Raw genomic sequence first — 21,662 nt, 5'->3', positions numbered from 1 at the left:
AGCTGAATTCAAGTCCCGAATTGTCCAACAAGGCTGTAATCTCCGCCTCACCCTCCAGTTTTAATTACCACCATTATTATACCATCGTAACAAACATATAACGAAAATAATCATTTAGATTCTTATGCTTTAAGCTCTGTTTTGATTGATCAGAAGGCAAACGAAAACTTCAACAACAAAAAGAAAGAGAAATCCAAGCTTCTCACTGAGTTGAGCACTTGAGCTGAGATTTTCGCTTCGTTAGTTCCATTTGTTTCAACAGAAAATAACTCCAGCTAAGTTCTCTAGTAACTAAGAAAAATCTTTAATTCGAAGAAAATTAATTTCTATCAAATATTTCATAGTACAAAATGCAGAAATTCAAAACTTGTCCCTCAATTTTTCCGCAGCCAAACAGAACTTCACCTCATGTCACCGCATATTTCAGTTTAAGAATATCAGTTACAAAGTTTCAAACTCTATGCCCCTGCCACCAGCCACCACAACCCACTGCCATAGCCACCACCGCCCTCAACCCAAACCCCGCCACCAAAACCACAAACAAGTCACAAACCCAAAATCAAACCACAATCAAATCACAAACCCAAAATCAAATCACAAACAAGTCACAAACTCTAACCCACAACTGCTAACCACTGCTAAACCACCAAGAAAAAATTTCACAAACCCAGACCCACGATGAACAAAAAAAATTTCACAAACTCAGACCCACGAAGCAAAAATTTTACATACTCAGACCCACGATGAGGATGAACGAGGCGCTGATGGGTCTGCTACTGAAGCTGGACTCTGTGCTCGGAGTTAATCCGATGGTGAGGGAGGCGAGGAGGAAGGTGAGCCGTCGGATCGTGGTGTTGCAGGAAATATTCGACGTCGTTTCGAAGGCAAAGACGGTCTACGACGACGACTGTTACGAATATGGGTTCGTGAGGAGCTGGGACGACGTCGTTGCGAAGATGGAGGAAGAAGTTTGTAGAGAAAGAGGAGGTGATGAGATGGAGAGGTTTCGTGCTGAGCATTTGGGTTTCGGTGATGAGATGGAGAGGTTTTGCCCAGTTTGTTCTTTGTTGTGTGAGTCTAAAAAAGAAATGTCCTTTTTTTTTTTTTTTTTTTTTACTCTCTCTCTCTCTCTCTCCCCCCCCCCCCTATTAGCTAATTATGAATTTTATTCTATTTAAAATAATTATTTGTATTTTCTTAAATAGAGCATATGATTCATATAAGAGATACAATAACAAGTACTGCTATGATGATCTATCACCCTCTGTTTCCCTATTTTTTGTGGAATTAATTTTTTGAATGATTTCTTTTTATGAGTAGTTGAGGAATTCTATTTTTGCTTTTGGAAGTGATTTTGTGGGGGATTTGAGTTTGTTGATTTTATTTTGTAGTTTATGCTTTGTAAATTGGTATTCAATTTTCAAAAATAAATAAATAAATAAAAGTGATTGGTTTGAAGTAGGTATGTTTAAAGTTTAGTGTTTATGATTATGCTAGTGTGACATATGGTTTGTTTAATTAGAAGCAAATTTAGTGTATATGAGATCTTAATTGAGTAAAGTTATAGTTTTTTCTTTTATATGTTTCATAATTTATGTTGGGTTTGTTGTGACATAGCAATTATAAATTTTGTAAATAACATTATTAATTTTTGTTATTTTAATTTGTGTTGTAGTAAAAAGCATAAATAGCAGTTTGATGCAATAATCATTCGGCATGAGACAAAAATCGTTATTTTGTAATTAACAATTGATAAATTGAATAGTGTGTAAATTTTATTGTTGAATTTTTCAACATTGATATTTGTACTTATAATGTATTGGTGGAACTTTGTGGTGTAATCATGTTATTTGAATAGATAACATCCTTTTTTTTTACATGTGTACTCTTTAATATTTGGAGCGTTTTGAATTTGCAATTTAAATATGAGCTAGTACTTGAAATCAAGATACTAAAATAAATGTTAATTTTTAAAAAATTGATTATATATAATTTTAAAAAAAAAAAAGTTTTTTTTGAAACTTTTAGTAGTGTATTGAAAAACGTTGCAATACATACTTTATTGCAATGTTTGTCAAAAACCGTTGCAAAACAAAAAACTTTATTGCATTACTTTCAAAAATGTTGCAATAGAGAAATTACTGCACAACTCTTGCATCAGTAAAAAAAGTTTTGCAATACATTTTGCAGTGTTTTCTCAAAAAGTTTTAGAAATTTCTTGTTTGTTCTAGTCATTTTGATAAAAAAATGTTGTGTGAAAATAGTTTTTTGTGTTTTTTTTTAGAGTACCCACGAATAAGCAACTTACCATACTAAGTTACCAAAACATCACATGTAACAATTTTATCATCACATTAGACAATACCTATGTCACATGTGATGGTACTTTTATCACATTCAATATTTTTTTTTCCCCCTCACATTTGATAGTTCCATAGTCACATTAGGTAGTACCATCTGACCGTCATTTTGTCATATTCAGTGGTTCTCTTATTTTTAAGCAATATCAACATCACATTTAACCATACTTTTGTCACATTCTGTGGTTCCCTATTATTTACTCACATTTGATTGTTCCATCGACACGTTACATAGTACCAACATCACATATACTTTTGTCACATTCGGTAGTTCTATTATTTTTTTACTTACGTTTAACAATGTCATGGTCACATTGGGTGATACCAATATCACATATGATTGCACTTTTGTCATATTTGGTAGTTCCTTTATTTTTTTACTCATATTTGATAATTTCATCTTCATATTGGACAATACCAACAACACATATGACGATACTTTTGTCACATTCCGTGATTTCTTTATTTTTTACTCACATCAAATGGCTCTATCACCACATTGGGTAGTACCAATATTACATATGATTGTACTTTTATTCCACTTGGTGATTCCCTTATTTTTTACTCATGTCGGATGGTTCCAAGTTCCAACGTCACATATTACCGTACTATTATCACATTCTATAGTTCTTTTTTTTCTTTTTTCTTTTAACTTACATTGGATAGTGTCAATGTCCGATTAGGTAGAACTAACATCACATATGACCGTATTATTATCACATTTGGCTCCTATATTTTTTTAGTCTCATTGGATGATAGCTACGGAACATTAGGCAATACCATCCAATGTGACTAGAAACTGACATAGCTAACAATACAGTAAAAACATTTGTTGGCACAACTTAGAATGCCACATGACCTAAATAAATTTATTTAAAAAAAAACTAATTTGATATTTCTCACTGGTAAGCTTCTCTTCATTCTCTCTCTCTCTCTCTCAGTTTTGTTCTTTGTTCTTGTTTTTTTCTACTTTTATATCTTAATTTATGATTTGTGTTAGCTTCTTAGTTTTAGATTTCGAATAAGTTTGATTGTATTCTTAATACTAAATTTCATATTATTGTTTATGGGTTTTAAGTTGTGTTATATTCTTCTAAAAAAAAAAGAGTAGTCTATCTTTGCCTCCAATTGGAACTAATGCATTTTTACATAACCATAGGAACCTAACAATGGAGTTGCATTCACATGGAGACCACTAATAAAGACTTTGATCCACAAATGAACAAGACCTTGGAGCCTTTTCTAATCAAGGATTCTCCGTCTAAGACATTGCATTTTGCCAAGAATGGATTCACTATTCACCAACAAGAAAAATAACACTCTTAAGCAATGAAAAATGTAGTAGAGACAAGTAGTAGTTTTAAGAGATGATTGTAGCCATTATCAGATATGCTCAATTGCTCACATTGAGAGCTAATCATAGAGTTTACTCCGTGTAGATTTGAGATTCATGGTGTGGATTTTTTTTTTAATTATTATCTAGAACAAATTGAGTTTCATGTTATAAATGGATTTTTATCTTATAATAATAGATCTCTTTTGTATTCTATCATAACGTTTTATGTGTTTCTAATCTCTTGATAGTGGAAAAATGTTATTTCAATATTGTGCATATGCATTTCGTGCAAGTTAGAGGCTAGGTTTTAATAAAGTTTGCCCTTTCCCCGAGCGTCAAATCAACTCCTCCACATTTGCTCGTCTTGGTTGCGAGAGCAAAAGATTGGGAAAAAAAAAACCATTGATAATAGTGCTTTTTTATTATAAATTGTTTTTGCATGGAACTACTTTGTTCTTGTTCTTGTTTTTCAAATTTGTTGTGGGATATGTTGTTTATCAAATTTGATATAGAGTTCCTCAAGATAAGAATAGAACCCTTTGTTGTGCTCATCTCTCCTTTCAATTGCGTTGGAACTTGTAAGGAAATGTTGAATAAACTAAGCCTGAAGTTACTTAACAGTTACAAAACAGATTTTCCCACGTTAAAGCTTGTTATTAGTTGTTAATATACAGCATGCTATATGTTTCTACTAGTTCAAACTTCAAACTTCAAACTTTAATAACAAAAAGAACAATATTTTCGCCTTTGAGTGTTGGACTTTGGAATTACTAGCTCTTGATTTTAAATGCAGAGGATTTCCAAGCATTAGGAAAGAAATTCCTTTGGAAATTAATTAAAGTATAATGTTGGATTGTTTTAGGGAGTGATTTCTGGCAACTGTTTGCATGGAACATCAAAACCATTCCAACTCATAAAAGCGTTGAAATAAGTTATTACATCATTTAACAATACACCAACTACCACTTTTTTTAACTAGTAGCAATCTAAGCCACTAATTCTCCATTTCTTATGTTTCTACTTCCATTTATCGTATACACAAATATTCTCTTAGCTGTTATTTTCTTATAGATGGTGAAAGAAAATGTATATAATATGATCATAGAAACCGTAGCACAAGTAGCAAAATTTGCTAGATTTCTATATTAATTGTGAATCGGTGGTGTCTGATGTGGTGGTTCATAGTCTGTCACTTCTACATCTTGTACTTTGTTACCATTGAAAACAATATCTTCTTTGACTTTAAATCCTACTATTGATAATGCTCGCCTTCTTGATCCCTACATAGGCAACAGTAACATGTTACACTCATTATAATATAATCTATTGAGTAAGGTTTTTCTTACCCACCCGGTCAGGCACGTCAATTCCTAGTTCTTTTGTATCTTTTCATTACCTGACTTTTTGTCTTATAATCCAAATTCATCACTTACTAAAAGAAAAAAAGTAATGTGATTTAATAAATATCAACTATCAATTGGTTTTCAAAAGTTTTGGTAAACTTAAAATATTGTTGTGAATCATGTTTCTTATAACTCAATACATTGCTAAGTGTTCTCTATAGGAATAAAACCTGGGTTCAAATTGTAAGAAGAAGAAAACAATGTTTTCACTTATCATATAAGGGGCTTTAAAACTTATCTAATAGCTTCTCAACAAAGGTAACACTGATTTTGCAGACACTATATATAGCATCACATACAAGCTGTTTTGCTCCACTTCTCACAATTGCTTCCGTGCACTTCCTAATATATTGAGTTTTGGGGCCAGTCATGTATCACATAGACATGAAAATTCATAAATTTATGCATAGAGACCATTTGCATTTGTCACCCTCACAATGGACATGATGAAAAAAATGGGATCAATAAGTTCCCTATTGCCATATTTAAACCCAAACTTACCCTCTATATAACTATAAAAGCATAGGGCAATTTACCTTATTAATACGTGTTTCCCTTAGCAAGCCCATGTGACAAGATGACTTAGAATTCTCACATCCTGCATATTCCATTCCTATCAATAATAATGCTGATAATAATATAATGAAGAAGAAGATGAAGATGAAGATGAAGATAGAGCATAATGAATTATGGATTCATATATAACCTTGGTGTACAAAACTGAAGAATAAGGAATTTTGTTTGATAAGTAGTAAATACACAGTCCTTACATTCTAAGGCTCTATCTATGCGGTTGTGACGGCTTAGGGATTTAAGGTATGATAGAAAATGAAAGAAAGCAGCCAAGAAATTCAAAAGAGGAAGTTAATGAGTGATTAAAAGTAAAGCAAGAGTGAACAACTTCAGTTATGGGAGGGAGGGCGAGTTCTAGGCCGAGAATAGTCCGAGTTAAAGCCAGGATGTTCATCGTGGTTCTTGTGGGGCATGCGCCTAGAAACTGAAACAAAAGGCTTGATTGGGACTAGACCTGGAATTTGTGTAGTTGCACCACCTTGAGACTTGTCATCAATGTTGTTTCCATCTGTTCCTCCTTGAATTGTTTCTATGTTATGCTTAACCTTCTCTTCTACCTTCAACATACCCCGAAAGATAAACAAAACTATTAGCAATTAAGACTGATGCAAGGGATATTACCAATTTTAAATCATATAACCCTTATAAACCGATCTGTCATCAATCTTTTAAACAACAATTTAAACATTCATTTACCATGTTGTTGAAATGTCATCAATCACATTCACTTACACGTTAGTTCAAATTTGATAGTAAAAATGTTCCATAAAGAAAATACCAAAATTTAAACTTCCAGAATATTACATAAAGAAATAAGTGAGAAAAAAAAAATGGGGAGCATAGAAGTACAAGACCAACCTTTTCAGAAACAATGAATTGTAAGTTGGAAGCTTTATCAACTACTCCAAGGCCGCGAGCATTGCAATATCCATGCATGGAAAGGAACAAGAGGAGGATAAAAACAGAAGATATGATAGACATGATCGAGGAGAGCTCTTTCAACAGTTGTTAAGTTGAAAAGAGAAGTGATTACTGTATATGTTTGTGTTGTGTACATACAAGGGAGTAGTGCAGTAAGTGCAGAATGTCGCTACCAAAAGAAACAATTATTTAAGACAAGGTTTTGTAAGAGACAGAAGAGGCTGTCCAAGAGAACAAACTGGTATTTGTAAGACTTATGAAGAAGAAAACTGTAGGGAATGCATGGTGGTGGCCTCACTTGTGCCCTTTAATCACTTCTAAGTGACTTAGAATCCCCAAAACATAGGCGTTTTACCCGAACAAAGGAGAGGGAGGCTCAACTTTGAACTCAAGAATGAAATATATATAGAAGGGAAATTCAAGCTTTACAACTTTCGAAGTTATTTTTTAATCGATATTATGAATGCTATAAATTTTACCATTTAAATTGATGTGTCAATATTTATATACATAATAAATAATTGTGAAATTTTTTGATTATGTTTTTGATGCGGTAGTGGTACAAATCACATTTTGACCTAGATGAGTTTTTATAGTAAAGTGGATGCTAGTTTTCACATTTTCATAGAAAGTTTAAGACTTAATTCCTTTGGTTGCGGAGGAGATTTTGGACTACTCTTTCAATTAACTTCGCATGAACCAGGAATAGCAGCTAGCATAGTAATTTGTGCAAGAAAGAAAAACTAAAATAATTAGGTATTTTAATTAATCCTAGGAAGCTATGATTAAACTAAGCAAGTTGAATGGTAAATGTAAACTATAAGTTTAATATTTAAGAAGGTACCACAGACAAAAATGCAAAACAAAGTAGTACCAGACAAATTAATATGGTTAAAACAAACACTCACCTCTGTTAACAAAAAAATTATGGCTTTGTAAAATAAAAATAAAAAGACTAAAACTCATCTTTTTTTACTATGTCTATGAGAGTTTGCCACATCATTTTCTTACCTTAAGATTTGAATCAGAGCATTCCTAAAAATATATATAGCAGTTTGAATTTCTGAGTTTTGTGATGTATTTGTGTACTTGAGAAGACCTTTTTTTTTGTTCTTTTCAAAACAATATATAACATGTTTGAACCCACAATATACACAACATGATAGCTTTACATTACTACCAAGATAGAGAAGATGAGTATAAATTCTTCTTTAAGAATATGGAATGTATTCTTATGCTCATATTATATCCCAAAGATAAAAGGGGAATGAATAATTATTAATCACTTGGGATAGAAAAGAAAACCCTTAAAAAAAATAGAATCATGTTTGTAACTAAACAATTTTTTTTTTTTTTTAATTTCACCGACTCACCGCTAATTATGGCAACTAGGGTATTGACCATTTACATGGTAACATATTCATACGTAAACAAAAATTTGATAATAATTTCTCGTTTTCAAAATTTTAAGATTTAAATAAATAATAATAATAAATGTACAGAAATTATAAAACATCCTTCTTGATAGGGTAAAACACATGGGAATATACTATAAAAATAAAAATAAAATAAAATAAAATAAAAAGGTATAAAAGTGTTAATGATGAGGAAAAGTATGCCCTTAAAAAGTGAATGGGAGCCAAAGAAAAACAAAAGGTAGGAATAGGATGAGCAAGCTAGGGAGTCCCAGTCCAACGCAGTTAATTTGTTTCCATCGAAAATCTCCAAAATTTTGTCGTTCTACTTGTAGCTACTTCATGCTTGTGATTTGTGGGTTGTGGCTCCGTGTTTGTTGCTCTTTCGCACCTTTTCACCTCGACAAAATTCTTACCATTCCATTTTTTTAATCCTCTACTAGAAGACCCCAACTATAGATTAATAAACTTAATAAATAAATAAATAACTTTTAGTTCGTATTGTTTTTTATTCCACAGTTCTTACTGTCATATGTTCTTTACACTTTTTCTTCACATTAGACATTGTGATCCGAGCAAGAGATAAACAATAAGCTCAAAAAGATGAATCCTTAATATTGCTCCCCCTTGTACTTGGTATTACGGAAACTTTAACCCTAGTTTATCACATATTAAAAGAAAAAAAAAATTGTTTAATCCAAGAACAATCCAGAAAAGTGATATATTAATCTCTGAGCAAGGCTAAGGAAACAATTTTTTCACAACTTGTTGAGTTGATTGTAAGTTATAATCAAATCAACATTAATTTGATATGGGTCTATCAGTACACCACTTTTATTATACGTGAATCATAACATGTTATGTGAGTAATTACGAAAAATACCATGTTCATGGACTTGTATTTAAACTTGGGAAGACCTTGTGTCCTGTTCATCAGTTGTATTAGACACATTAAGATGCGGACACGTGTCCAATTTTGGAAACATCTCTGTATCCCAACATGTCTAATGCACTAATGCACTAGACACACAAGCCGTGTCCTTTAAACTTTTCAGCTTTTTCTCCTCTCAGTTTTTTTTTTATTTTTTTAATGTTTTTATAAGAAAATGACTAGCTATAATTGAGGTGATAGTTATGAATAGCAAATCAAATTAGGTCTAAATCATGGCTTAAAATTAGGAGCATCCTGCCATTCATGGGGGCCCAGCCAAAAATGAGACAAATTAAATGGTTAGAAAGTATAGATATACAAAAACTTTCACTATTATTGTCTTGACGATTTATGATTGATACGTAATAAAAATAAAGTTTATTATGGAATCATGTGAAAATGATATTAGTTCAATCACAATAAAAAATGTTATTTACATACTTGTTTTCCTATCATTGGTATAAAATGGTAGGCCATTATTGTAAAAAGTGGAAGAAAATAATGTATATGTATAATGCATATATGTATGTATATGTGTTATATTTATATATACCAAGCGAAGACACAAGTGGTAAATTGTGGAGGAGCACTTACAGTTCTTGCCTCTAAGCCTCTTGAGTCCTGATTGTAAAAGAAAATGGTTTCACTATATAGATTCCAGTTAGTTCAACTAATAAAATTTTTTATGGTTGAATAAGAGATCTAAAGTTCAATCTCTGCCTGTTTTGGTCTAACTATTATAAAAAGCGGACGCCATAAGTTGAAATTCTCTAAAAAGAAATAGTTTCACTCTAATTCACATGTGTCCGCAGTTATTGTAGACTTGAAGTAAGAAAAAATAAAATAAAAATAATTTTAATGGAGCATTAACTAATCGGGATTTGAGAAACAGTTAGAAAAGTTAGAAAAGAGAAAAATCATGTTGAGCTTTGACTAAATTTGGACATTGAGAATTTTGTAACTTTGAGCATGTTAGGTTAAAAGGATGCAGACATATATGTATATGTTACTTCTAGTTCTGGTTTGAAACAAGACACAACCCCTAATTTCACACTTAGAAGTTAGGACAAGGATGAAGTAGTACCGAGATTAAAGAATTAATGTTTGTTGATATGGTCGGCAAGGCAAAGACCTTGAACTTTGAGCTTGAAATACTCAAAACGTACGTGTGTTTCTTAAAAGCACAGCATTCTTGGTCTGCTCAGTGCTCTTGTCTTCATAGTTGGACTCGCATTTTTTTGGCACATTCAGTTTGGAACCTTACATTGATATGAATAATTAATCCAATTGTATTATAATGTTTATATGTAAAAGTTTTGAATAAAAAATAGCAGACAGTCTACAGTGTGTTATCGTATTCCTTATCATATTGCGTGATTGGAAGTTAGAAGTTAGAACATGAAAGGGAAAGGAGAGAAAATGCTAATCTATTGACTGACACATTTTATTTTTAAAAGACATTCGAAATCTATCGGATTTATACTCAAATTATAGGCAACAACAAAAATGATCATATCTTAAATTATCTACGTTTATTATTTTTTGATCCATTAACCTATCAAATTGTCTATTCAATTTGAGATCTATACATATTTTTTTTTAATAAATTCGGATTTAAAATAATTAATTTCAATCTACAGATGTATTTTTTCATTATTAAGTACGAACACCGAAGTGAAGAGAATTGGACAAAAATAAACTTGAAGTGGACTAAATGAACCAAACAGAATTGGACCGAAATGAAGACAAATGAACCAAATTTGACTCAAGTAGACTGAATTGGCCCCAAGTGAAGAAAATTGGACAAAAATGGACCAAAGTGACTGAACTAGACTAGATGGACTAAAATGCAACACTGATAAGGCTCAATGGAAGCGTAGCAATAATAAATGTTACGCGTCAACTTTTAGATTTTATATAGATATAAATGTATAAGTAGAAGTCTCTAAATAGAAATAAAAAATAAAAAATAAAAAATTGAAAAAGAAATATAATGTAATTTGGTTACAAATCTATAAGAGTAAGCTTTTGACTTAAGTAATATGCTTTATCTTTTATCTTATATTTTAGAGTAAATTAGAATTTTCTTAGGGTGTTATCTCCCTAATACTTGGAAGGCTATATGCTCTAGAGTCCAAAAAAGTTCAAAACTCATGCACTTAGATACTCGTTTGTTAAGAAATTTCTAGTATCATTGTTTAAATGTTATGAAAATATGTGTGAGTTAAAAAGTGTTATGAAAATACATGTGGTTTTTAAACAGTAAAAGCTATTGTTTAAACAACAATACCAAACATCTCCTATATTTCAAGAAAATAGAAGGATTCAATTTTGATTCCTTTAAAATTCCCTCTCATTACATCAGTTGTTTTTTTTTCCCCCCTAATAACCCATAAATCCTTTTCTTTATTATTATTATTTTTTTCCACTAGAGGTTCATTGGACAAATGAGTTATACAATGAGCGGTAGCTCTCTCCTTTCTCGTAGATCTCTCTTCTCTTGTTAGTTGTTATAAACATGATAAAGTCCTAAAAGCTCTACAGCTACAGCTAAAGCTCTACTTATAGCAACGTCTAAGTTCTAACAGACCCTTTATCAACTAGGCCGACACTGAAACAAAGATAAACAGAAATTCAATATCATTGCAAACATGCCTGCGGACATAATACATATACATAGTGACCTCTATACACACAAAACAATTACAATTTTTGGAAAATATTCTTGTGGAGTGGGAGCATATGTGCCTAGGGAGCAAATATCTAGCCCAAACAGCAAATTCATCATCCAATTTCAACACATCCTGAATGCAAGTTTGATCAACCAATCTAGAATCTATAAACCTATACACAATTTTCACTTTTTTTTCATCACAGTTACTAATGTGGCCTGTTATTATTGGTACATAATAAAAGTAGAGTAAGAGGTGAGCCATTGGGAAAGTGGTGGTGCTTCAATCACAAATGTCACTTAAGAGGTTGTGAAAAATGCTCTGTGTAGCATTACTCATCTAGAATAGGTCCATGATGCAAAATCTCAAATGGTTCAGTTTCCAACATGGCTTAGATGGAAATTTATTTCTTAAGGTGAAAAACCAGCCTAAAAATGGTGACAAGCTCTCCATTTTATGAGTTACCTTCCCTTCACTAACGCCTAATCGATCAAAGCAGCAAAATATTTTACTTTGAAATTTACTATGGCATCTAGGAGAGAATATAGCCACTAAATCACGGTAGAAAATTTAGTAAAAGTGGCAACTACTGAGAAGAACAAGGCAACACAATGCAGAACCTTGTGTATAGCAATTTAATTTTTCTGAGAGGAGAAAAAAAGAACTATATTTGCACCTTTTTTCTTCCTACACAAATAAAACTTTTTGAGTGAGTTGCCTTTATATACAGAGAAAGAAGCTTATGTATACTATTAAAAAGGGAGGAAAAGAGAAATTCAAAAAAAAAAAAATCAGGCAATTTGGCAACCACAAGTCATGCGTGCCAACAAAGCCTTAAGAGGTGTATGACCGACCAGGAACCTCATTTGAGAACTCAGAGTATGTTACAACAAAAGAAAACATATTACATACTCACATTTGAAGAAGATTATTAACGGTAACAGAGACAGAATTTGTCCGCTGCAAGTCCTGCAAAATTTGGTACATTGGATCTCAAACAGATTAGACAAATTTTGGAAAGCAAATATATAACAAAGAAAGAAAAGGGAAAGAATGTAGGACTTCAATACCAAAAAAAAAATCCAATCTATATGACCGATTTTTAAAGAAAATTATATAACTAAATGGTCATACTATACCTCACAAATTATACATTTATATATATATATATATATATGTATATATTATACCTCTGGTGATATGACTGACTCAAACAACCAACTTCAGGGAGCATAGAGAAATAGTGTGCATGTCCAAATTATACCTGCAAAATTATGTCATCAGGCATGTGTGGCAAAACCTCCCGTACTGTCTCAGCCATGGCAAGAATGTTCGCTATGTTATCATTTGCAGGGCGTGAGGCAGTCCTCATATGTAAACCACCAGTGCCTCCAGTGTATCTGCCACCACCAGCATGAGGGATGGGTCCACCAGTTGCGGCAGCCTGAGAGGGATTCATAGGCCAAAGGCTCCAAGCAGAATCGTCAAGGGTTGTCTGTGCATAGGTTTCTCCTACAGTTGTAGGACTTCAATACCAAAAAAAAAAAAAATCCAATCAACATGACCGATTTTTAAAAAAAATTATATAACTAAATGGTCATACTATACCTCACAAATTATACATTTATATATATATATATATATGTATATATTATACCTCAGGTGATATGACTGACTCAAACAACCAACTTCAGGGAGCATAGAGAAATAGTGTGCATGTCCAAATTATACCTGCAAAATTATGTCATCAGGCATGTGTGGCAAAACCTCCCGTACTGTCTCAGCCATGGCAAGAATGTTCGCCATGTTATCATTTGCAGGGCGTGAGGCAGTCCTCATATGTAAACCACCAGTGCCTCCAGTGTATCTGCCACCACCAGCATGAGGGATGGGTCCACCAGTTGCGGCAGCCTGAGAGGGATTCATAGGCCAAAGGCTCCAAGCAGAATCGTCAAGGGTTGTCTGTGCATAGGTTTCTCCTACAGATGCAAGATGCCTCATCACCATCTGAACTCTCCCTAATCCAACTGATCTGATTGCAGTAGAGGGTCCAGCCCCATCAACACCCTGGCTTGGCCAAGCATTTAACCAACTTGATTCCATTCCTGCAGTCCTATGGAGCAAAAGGAGAAAAGATTTCCCAAAAAAAAGAAATTTTTTTTGTTAATTTACTGCGCCAACGATTATTCATATATATTGCTTGAAGAAGGCTGCACTACTGACAAAACAAAAGAGAACAAGATTCCCATAATCTAAGTGGACTCCAAAGCCAATTTGTATGCTTTTTCAGTGAGAGGTAGCAAGGTTCTTATTTCAAGGCAAGCAAGAGAAACTACAATGACGTAAAGTTAGGAAACAAACCTCCAAGGACCACCTTCTATAGGGTTCTGTGTCTGATTGGGGAATACTCCAGTAGGTAGGGTATGTTCAGAATTGTTTTGCCGATCAAGTCCAGCACCTATTTGACGGGCAAGCTGCTCATCAGTCAAAACCTCTCCGGTACGGGGGGTAACTTCATTTTCAGGTCTGCCAATAAAAAGCGGCTTTCGACAAGTGGGACACGAATAAGTCTCGCTTAAACCTTGATCCAACCTGGCATTAAAGAGTAAGTTTCAGCATGACTCACATGCTTGAATATACAAAACCAAAAGGTGTAAAATCAGAAAAAGCATGAATCATACCAAGATCTCAAGCATACAAGATGAAAAAGATGTTTGCAGTGTAGCCTTTTAGCCTTGGCCATAGGTTCCTGTATTTAGCCGAGTTCAACATTGAGGCATGAATAACAACTAAAAGGTAACCAATAAAAGACCAAATCATACCCGACAGATGGCACATTCATCGTCATAAGCTTGTAGCTCTTCAGTAGTTGCATCAGGAAGAGCAGCATGAAGAGCACCTAAAGCTTTTCTCAATTTGATGAATCCTTTTATACGCTTGAACATAGCACCTAGCAAGGCCTGATCAGAAATTCTAAATTGATTATAGATTGAACATGACATTGAATGTCAGATAACCAAATAAAATTGACATTCAAATCAGAGAGTAGAATGAAATATTTACACAAATATTTACACGTATATTTAGAAAAAGGACTGCATCCACAAGATGGAATGCCATGCCATGAAGCCACCAAATATGCACATAATGACCTAGTGCCATTAACAATGTTGCCATGTCCAGGGAAAACCCCACATTCCGAATAAGAATGCCCTTCCATTCCCACAATGAACCTGCAGTCACACTCCTTAATCAGAAAACATTACATCCACTACAGGTCATCTTAAAAATTGCTATCTATATTCCATGTGAGAGGATTTTGTGTTTCCATTCACAACATATTCCACTCATTAATGTGCATAATTCTCATTATACACCTCACTGTCTAATAAAGAGGTGATGCATGAATCAGTAATTCCCATTATTACCCCCTCAATCTTAAAAAAGTGTTACATTCACATTTACCAATCAGCACAAATTTAAGCTTTTTAAATATATATATATATATATATATAACCCACTACTTATATTGTTTGGTTCATCAGTCCATCCCCAATACCCCCCCCCCCCCAAAAAAAAAAATAATAATAATAACAATTACCCACTAATTTAGGTATGTGTTTCTCAATATAATCTTCTCTTATTACATTGTTTGCTTCTGTTTTTTCAATCAAACATGAAATGCGTGAGCATTTTTAAAAAAAAAAAAAAAACCATACACAAACTTAGAGTGAACAAGAGGAAGAAGCATATAAACAGAAAAAACTAAAAGAAAATTTTATTATATATATATATATATATCAATAAATTATATGTTTAAGTCTATTTTTGAACCTCATGATCCAGATGGTGCATTCCAAGAATAGAAAAAGAATAAAAAGAAAAATAACAAAATGACTACAATCAAAACGTTAGTTTAGTAAGACAATCATATAAATGAACAAGAACAACAAAATACAAACATGCCAGATGTAGTGTTCATATAAATTTCCTATACTTTTTAATAAAAGTTCTTAAGAACTACCTGCTGCTGATGTATCTAAAAATTTGAACCTTTGGCAATTGGCACTGTTCCCTGCTGAATGGAGCCATATATCAAGCAACTGAAATCCATGAACTAAAATGGCCTACAAAGCATATTTCATGAATGAAACAACCTAGTCAACCTGAGTTCTGATATATCACAGGATCCAACTAATCCAAAACTTGCCAAGACGTATTCTAATAGCATTACCTGCAGCGTCTCAAAAGCAATGCTGAAAGGCTCAAAGAATAACAACAGAAACATCGATGAACCCAGCATTCTATATATTACCAGACACAGCCTGATCCTGATAGCAACCAAAGAAAACATATATAAGAAAAAGACAACATAAAGGGAAGGAGAGAATAGAAAACGAAAGAGGGAAGGAATGAGAGACAAGGTCTTCATAAATATTAACTGTAATTCATCCATGGTCTCCATTTTGTTTCACAACAAAGGCCTATACATTGGCAACACAAAACCCTAATAATATACAAAGACCATCTACAACAAAACCTAAGGCATATGGTAAGATCTTAGCAAAATTAAAATAAAATAAAAGGTATATGGTAACAAATCAAGACCCGTAGATAGACCTGCAGAGAAAACTTACTAAAAATGAATGATTACAGCAATCAACATGACTCCTAACTAAAACATCACAGGGCCCAACATTAAGTAGCCTGCTGGTCAAACACCTATCTAGAACTTTCTTGAAAACTCATTGATTACTATAATTCCTACGAGTCTGCACCTAGCTAGCAACCTCTAAGAAATCCCTTATAAAATTGCCTTGCAGATGTCACTATTAGATGGAATTGCAAACTAAGACGTATACAGCTAGCCACAGCTAAAATTACCAATTTCCAACATTTAACCTTTTAAAAGTTTTGCTAGACCAGAATCTGAAAAATAGCATAAATGAAACTTGAAGAAATTGTAAATATATGCCGAACCCAAGTACTTGTCTACTTATTACTCCCATCTAACATCTCAAACTTTTAAAACCTTCCAAACAGTCCTCTAACAAGGCACACAAGAAATGACCAAAAAATATGACAAGGAAAACTGCCAATTAAAAACATGTAATAAGGGAAAATTTATACAAAATAACTATGTAAAATAGAAAATAAGGGCTTGCTTCATCACTCTACCAAAAAGAATTTTTTTTCTTTTTTTAAAAAGCAAAAATCATAGTCTTTCTTTGTTGTATAAATAATGATAACTTCCCAATTATAAAGTCCAAACTGTGTTGTTTTTTAAGATAGTCTCTGTAAAAAGTTGACACATATCCAACAAATTCTAATACATTCTGTAATGAAGATAATAACAAAAGACATGTTCAATTCATTTCCTAAAATGCATTTCCTAAAACACATTTATCAGTAAAAGGTGAAAATTTTATTGAAACTAGATCTAAAAAGGGTGTGCTTGTGGATAGATAAATTTTGAGAAAGGGAGGCATGGGCTGTCGAACCTCAGAAACCCCACCCTACAAAGACTACCATCCAACCAATTTTAGTGCGCGTGTGCGTGTGCGTGTGTGTATGTGTGTGTGTGTGTGTGTGTGTGTGTGTGTGAGAGAGAGAGAGAGAGAGAGAGAGAGAGAGAGAGAGAGGAGAAATTAAGCAATACCAAAAAAAGTCAACAGAGAGGACCAACAATAAGACTGAATATACACGAAAATATGTCCAAGGTGTAGCAGAAGGAGATGCGTTCAAACGTTCAAGTCGATCTCTAGCCAAAGCTTGAAACATCTGGACAATAACCAGAAGAACAGTAAACCAGATAAACCACCATGCATTTAAATAGTCTCTTTCATCTTAAATCCAAAATCAGCATAACCATCATAAAATATTACCTTTAAAGAACATAAAACAGTCAACCAGACTGACCACAAGCCTGCATGAAATATTGTTGGTGGAACAACCAGTGGTAGAAACGTCCCCTGTTTGATATTCAGCAACAGACATCACACAATTACTGAACCATAGAAATCAGGGGGAAAAAAACAATTCAATTGATAAGCAACACATCTAACTCATGGGACTTGAACTCATGGCCTTAACCACCACCCCCATCCTCCTGGAGAATTGATGGCACAAAGGACATTGCCATAAATAAATATAGCAAATCAATCAAGATAATATCAAGGACTCAATACATAGATAATACATTTATACATACATATATAAATATGTTAAGTAGCCTTTTAACTTGACCTTTCCCAACACATTATATTGCATTGCTAAACATTAAACATCAGTGCATGAAGTCATGCTTCTCTCCATAAGTACCTTATTATCCATATAGATCAATTAACTACACCATTTCTGGAAACTACTATTATATGGAGAGTATTGTGCTTTTCAAGATATCTTTTACTTATAAAAAAACCACTACTGCATGGAAAGTAAAATTCAGAAAATGCATGAAACAATAACTTAGCATCATGGCTTGAAGGAACACCAACAGATCACATATCCAACTACAATGTCTCTCGAACTTTTTGATAAGTAATTTAGCAAAGGTCTTTTAAACCCAATCCCTAAATCCAAACCAAACAGATCAGGCCTACCCTCCTCAGCTTACAGGCCTTTTTAATCTCATCAATCAGAAAAGCTATTCCTCTTCAATTATAGGTATTATGAGTAAACACATTCAATTTGCCTCAGGGTTTCACAAATGAGAAGAGCTCCTTACATCTAGTGAGGAAATGCATCACGTTGTTATCATTTCTGTCCCTTTTTCCCTTTATTATTCTCTTTTTTACCATGGCTGAAGGTAGTGACATGGACTTGCTAGTGATGAAGACAACAACAACAAAGTGGTAGGGTGGAAATTGATTTTATCAATTAATTTAGAGTTGATGTGCTTTGGTTCATGCTACAACCACTTTAGTCAATTATGAAGCCCATCTATGCTGTCACTAGAGCCAAATGTAGCTAGATGCATTACCACCCATCTCTACCAAACAGCCACTATACCATCAAAACTCCCTTCATCAGCCAACCAAACCAAAAGTTGCCACAGTCACTACCCAAGATAAACAACAGGATCAAACCCTTTCAGGCCTAACACCACTACCAGATGTAGAAATAATTCATTAATTAATTAAAACATGCACACATACTACAACATAGAGTAGATCTCATAAAATAAAAACATATTTAAATACTCAAAGAAAAACAAGAAGAAAAAAACTAAGAATTACAAATAAACTTCAATGTCATGATGTGACTTTTTTTTAACACTTCCACTGTAATAAATTTTTTATGTATTATGGTGTGATATTTTACACAAAACTTCAGATAGGCTCCACCACACATATCCCCATACATAATCCTGTAAAGATTCGTGGGGAAATTTGGATCCCAAAAACAAGTTCCAGAAAAAGTGATATCTCACATATTTAAATAGGTACATGCTACTAGTAGGTATAATCAGAATATGTTTTTTTTTTAAATTGCAAATTAAAAAAATTTACCTTATAAATAACATAATTGACAAGACGTTCCAACAATTTCCGAGTCTCAGGAGGATACAACTCCACAAAGAATATGGTCTGCAAGTTAAAAGTATAAACCATAATTACAAAGACAGTCTTATTGGTCATAAATTCATCATTACTTTGATGATGAGTTTGTAAACATCATTTTATAGGTATCATGTCCAATGTTAAATTTGTTGCTAATACGCCACTCTTTAGTCCACTCAAAAGAATAGCCCATACATCTTACAAATAAATAAATAATTCCACTCAATCATCAACTTATTTTCATTGAGTTGACTTGATAATTAATCATATAAACTTTCAAAAAGATTCTCAATCTTACCAGTATAACTATGGAACTCAATCATTGTAGGAGGTCCTATTCTTAAATTGAAGTTCCATACAATGTTTTGATAACTAATAGTCTGAATCATATGGATGAATTTTAGTGTTTAACTTTCTGAAATGGAAAGCATAGTTGTAATCCAATTTCAACAATTTTGTAGTTCATATAACTAGCTCTAAGCTAGAACTTAATACATTTCAGGAGTGCTTGTATAACTATACTGACCCTTGTTCCAAGGTTAGTGAGAATCTAGTGTATAGTTCTTTTAATTAATATATTCCAGAAGCCTCTTTCTTCATTACACCAACCAGTAGTTTGCTAGCTTGAACCTCAGTCTACAACCATTCACCATTGACAAACCATAAGTCCTAGGTTATCTGATATAAGAACCAATAAAGACCCCTCACCCACTTCTGTGATGAAAAGTAGCATGATTGCATGAAATTAAGGGAGATAAATGATACACGTGAAAAAGAATGTAAGAATTTGAATCTCTACACAAGTGAACGTTCCAGAAGACAAGTATTCAATCTATCTATGACTTTGATACTCTAAAAGAATAATTTCTAACAACAAAATAGCAAAAATATTCATAATATCAATATGCTTTTTTTTTTCTCCAATGCCATTTATAAGTACTGGCAGAGCCAACACCAATTAGTGGTTAACCATTGCATAATCCAGCAAGTAGAGGATAAGCTGATGGCATTATTGTTTAATACAATTCATCAAACTCAATTATCTTTGCCAGAGCAGCTCACAATAATCTCCGCCAAAGAAAAAAAATCTACAAATTTTCCTGAAACCTAGAGAAGGTTTTTCATCCAAACCAATACATGCAGTGTAAATACAAATTGGCCCACATTACAGAAAAGATGGACATAATTCAGTGATTTTACAGACTATTAGTCTATTACACCTACTGCAGCCACTTATGTTGTATTTTAATGTCTTAGCATCATTCTCATTGCTCAATCACTGTGGCATTATAGCAAAGTAAAATTCATATTCTCAAAAAAAATTCTACCTGCTTTATATAAATAACATATCCTATGGCAGCAACAGTAAATGCGATCTATACATTGCCTAACTCAGCATACAGTCCACTATGCAAATAGTTCATTGGCCAACACAAAGACATAATTGCTTAAAAGTCCCTCAGCAAGATAGCAAACTTACCTTTAGACATAGAACTAGTAAAACAAATACATTGAGCACAAAATTTGTCAGCAGTCCAACGGTAGCATGAGAACCCGAGAGCAGCTCGATGACACGGCTAGCATTCTCCGAATGAATATAATTCTCAGCTATTAGTCCATCCGATTTAAGATTATCTAAAGACAACTCGGTCCAGAATTGAAGAAAGACAAAGCTTAGCACCGTAGACGCCGCTGACACGGCTATGTAGCGCACACCCATTACAAGTAACTCTATATTCAACCTTTTCACCACAACCCAACTCCAAAATTTTCATCAAAATGGCATTAGCATAACTCTCCCCATTTTACAATCACAATTTGGCAGTGAAGTAAACCAGTCACGGACACACTTTAATTTAGATTGAAAACCCACCAAAAATTCACTACCATGCCAAACACTCCAAGATCAAATCCCAAAACCTGTCCCCAAATCCAAAACAAAAAAATAAATTAAAAACAAATAACAAGTAACCAGGTGATACTTCATCCAAATAGAAAACTGTCTAAAAGGCTATGAATTTCTCATTTCTTCAATACCCAGAAACCAAAACACATAAAGATCAAAACTTTTACATTTCTTTCATTTTTCTTTCCCAGCTAGAATAAATTAAATGTGCAATAAAACAATTATAAATTCAAATCACCGATACATAAACCTTGAACCCCGATTAAAATTTTTTCGAATTTTAACTGCAAAAACATGAACTTTTGAGAAACCACAGAAAGAATCCAGCTAAAATTATTAACCCCATCAATTGAAGAGCATAGAAAAAGTCAAAAACTTTATCTCTGAATCTCTGAAATTTTTTGATATAATTGTGGAGTAATTAAACGAAAATTTGAGAATGAATAAGCAAATGAACGGACCTGATTCGATCTATGATCATATTGCTTTTTCGTCGGTGGGGGTTTCTGCAATTTTCACCGGCATCGCTTTTTCGTGCGAGAGAGAGAGCTTTTTCCTTCTTCTTTTTTTTGGTAAACGAAGA

The 21,662-nt window shown here is 33.2% G+C and overlaps 3 protein-coding genes across 5 annotated transcripts; 1 reads left to right on the top strand and 2 right to left on the bottom strand.

Moving 5' to 3' along the window:
• Nucleotides 1–743: 743 nt before the first annotated feature.
• On the top strand, nt 744–1,214 carry LOC136065244 (BAG family molecular chaperone regulator 5, mitochondrial-like). The gene is made up of 2 exons (XM_065768166.1): nt 744–1,055; nt 1,206–1,214. The coding sequence occupies exons 1-2, from the start codon at nt 744–746 to the stop codon at nt 1,212–1,214; spliced, it is 321 nt and encodes a 106-aa protein (XP_065624238.1).
• A 3,419-nt stretch (nt 1,215–4,633) lies between these two features.
• Nucleotides 4,634–9,560, bottom strand: LOC136065246 (uncharacterized). Of its 2 annotated transcripts, XM_065768172.1 has the most exons (4): nt 6,531–6,909; nt 6,127–6,229; nt 5,636–5,697; nt 4,634–4,976 (listed from the first exon to the last, which is right to left on the bottom strand). In XM_065768172.1, exons 1-4 carry the CDS (start codon nt 6,651–6,653, stop codon nt 4,842–4,844), a joined length of 423 nt encoding a protein of 140 aa, XP_065624244.1. In that variant the 5' UTR covers nt 6,654–6,909; the 3' UTR covers nt 4,634–4,841. The 2 variants fall into 2 exon arrangements, 1 of the variants encoding a protein (XP_065624244.1); XR_010626880.1 differs by lacking the exons at nt 4,634–4,976; nt 5,636–5,697; nt 6,531–6,909 and adding an exon at nt 9,534–9,560 and having other exon boundaries at nt 5,755–6,229.
• A 2,641-nt stretch (nt 9,561–12,201) lies between these two features.
• Nucleotides 12,202–21,656, bottom strand: LOC111989475 (E3 ubiquitin protein ligase RIN2). 2 transcript variants are annotated; one of them, XM_024021252.2, is made up of 13 exons: nt 21,541–21,656; nt 20,654–21,093; nt 19,123–19,200; nt 17,497–17,583; nt 17,271–17,392; nt 15,846–15,942; nt 15,636–15,738; nt 14,687–14,844; nt 14,434–14,571; nt 14,293–14,360; nt 13,973–14,203; nt 13,343–13,724; nt 12,202–12,580 (listed from the first exon to the last, which is right to left on the bottom strand). In XM_024021252.2, the coding sequence occupies exons 2-13, from the start codon at nt 20,891–20,893 to the stop codon at nt 12,524–12,526; spliced, it is 1,761 nt and encodes a 586-aa protein (XP_023877020.2). In that variant the 5' UTR covers nt 20,894–21,093; nt 21,541–21,656; the 3' UTR covers nt 12,202–12,523. The 2 variants fall into 2 exon arrangements, with proteins under 2 accessions (XP_023877020.2, XP_023877019.2); XM_024021251.2 differs by lacking the exon at nt 12,202–12,580 and having other exon boundaries at nt 13,322–13,724; nt 14,675–14,844.
• Nucleotides 21,657–21,662: the final 6 nt, after the last annotated feature.

This window comes from Quercus suber, unplaced genomic scaffold, assembly GCF_002906115.3.
Source record: "Quercus suber isolate HL8 unplaced genomic scaffold, Cork oak 2.0 scaffold_898, whole genome shotgun sequence".
Taxonomy (NCBI): domain Eukaryota; kingdom Viridiplantae; phylum Streptophyta; class Magnoliopsida; order Fagales; family Fagaceae; genus Quercus; species Quercus suber.
Note: the sequence above shows the minus strand (reverse complement) of the source record. Positions and strands in the feature narration are given on the sequence as shown.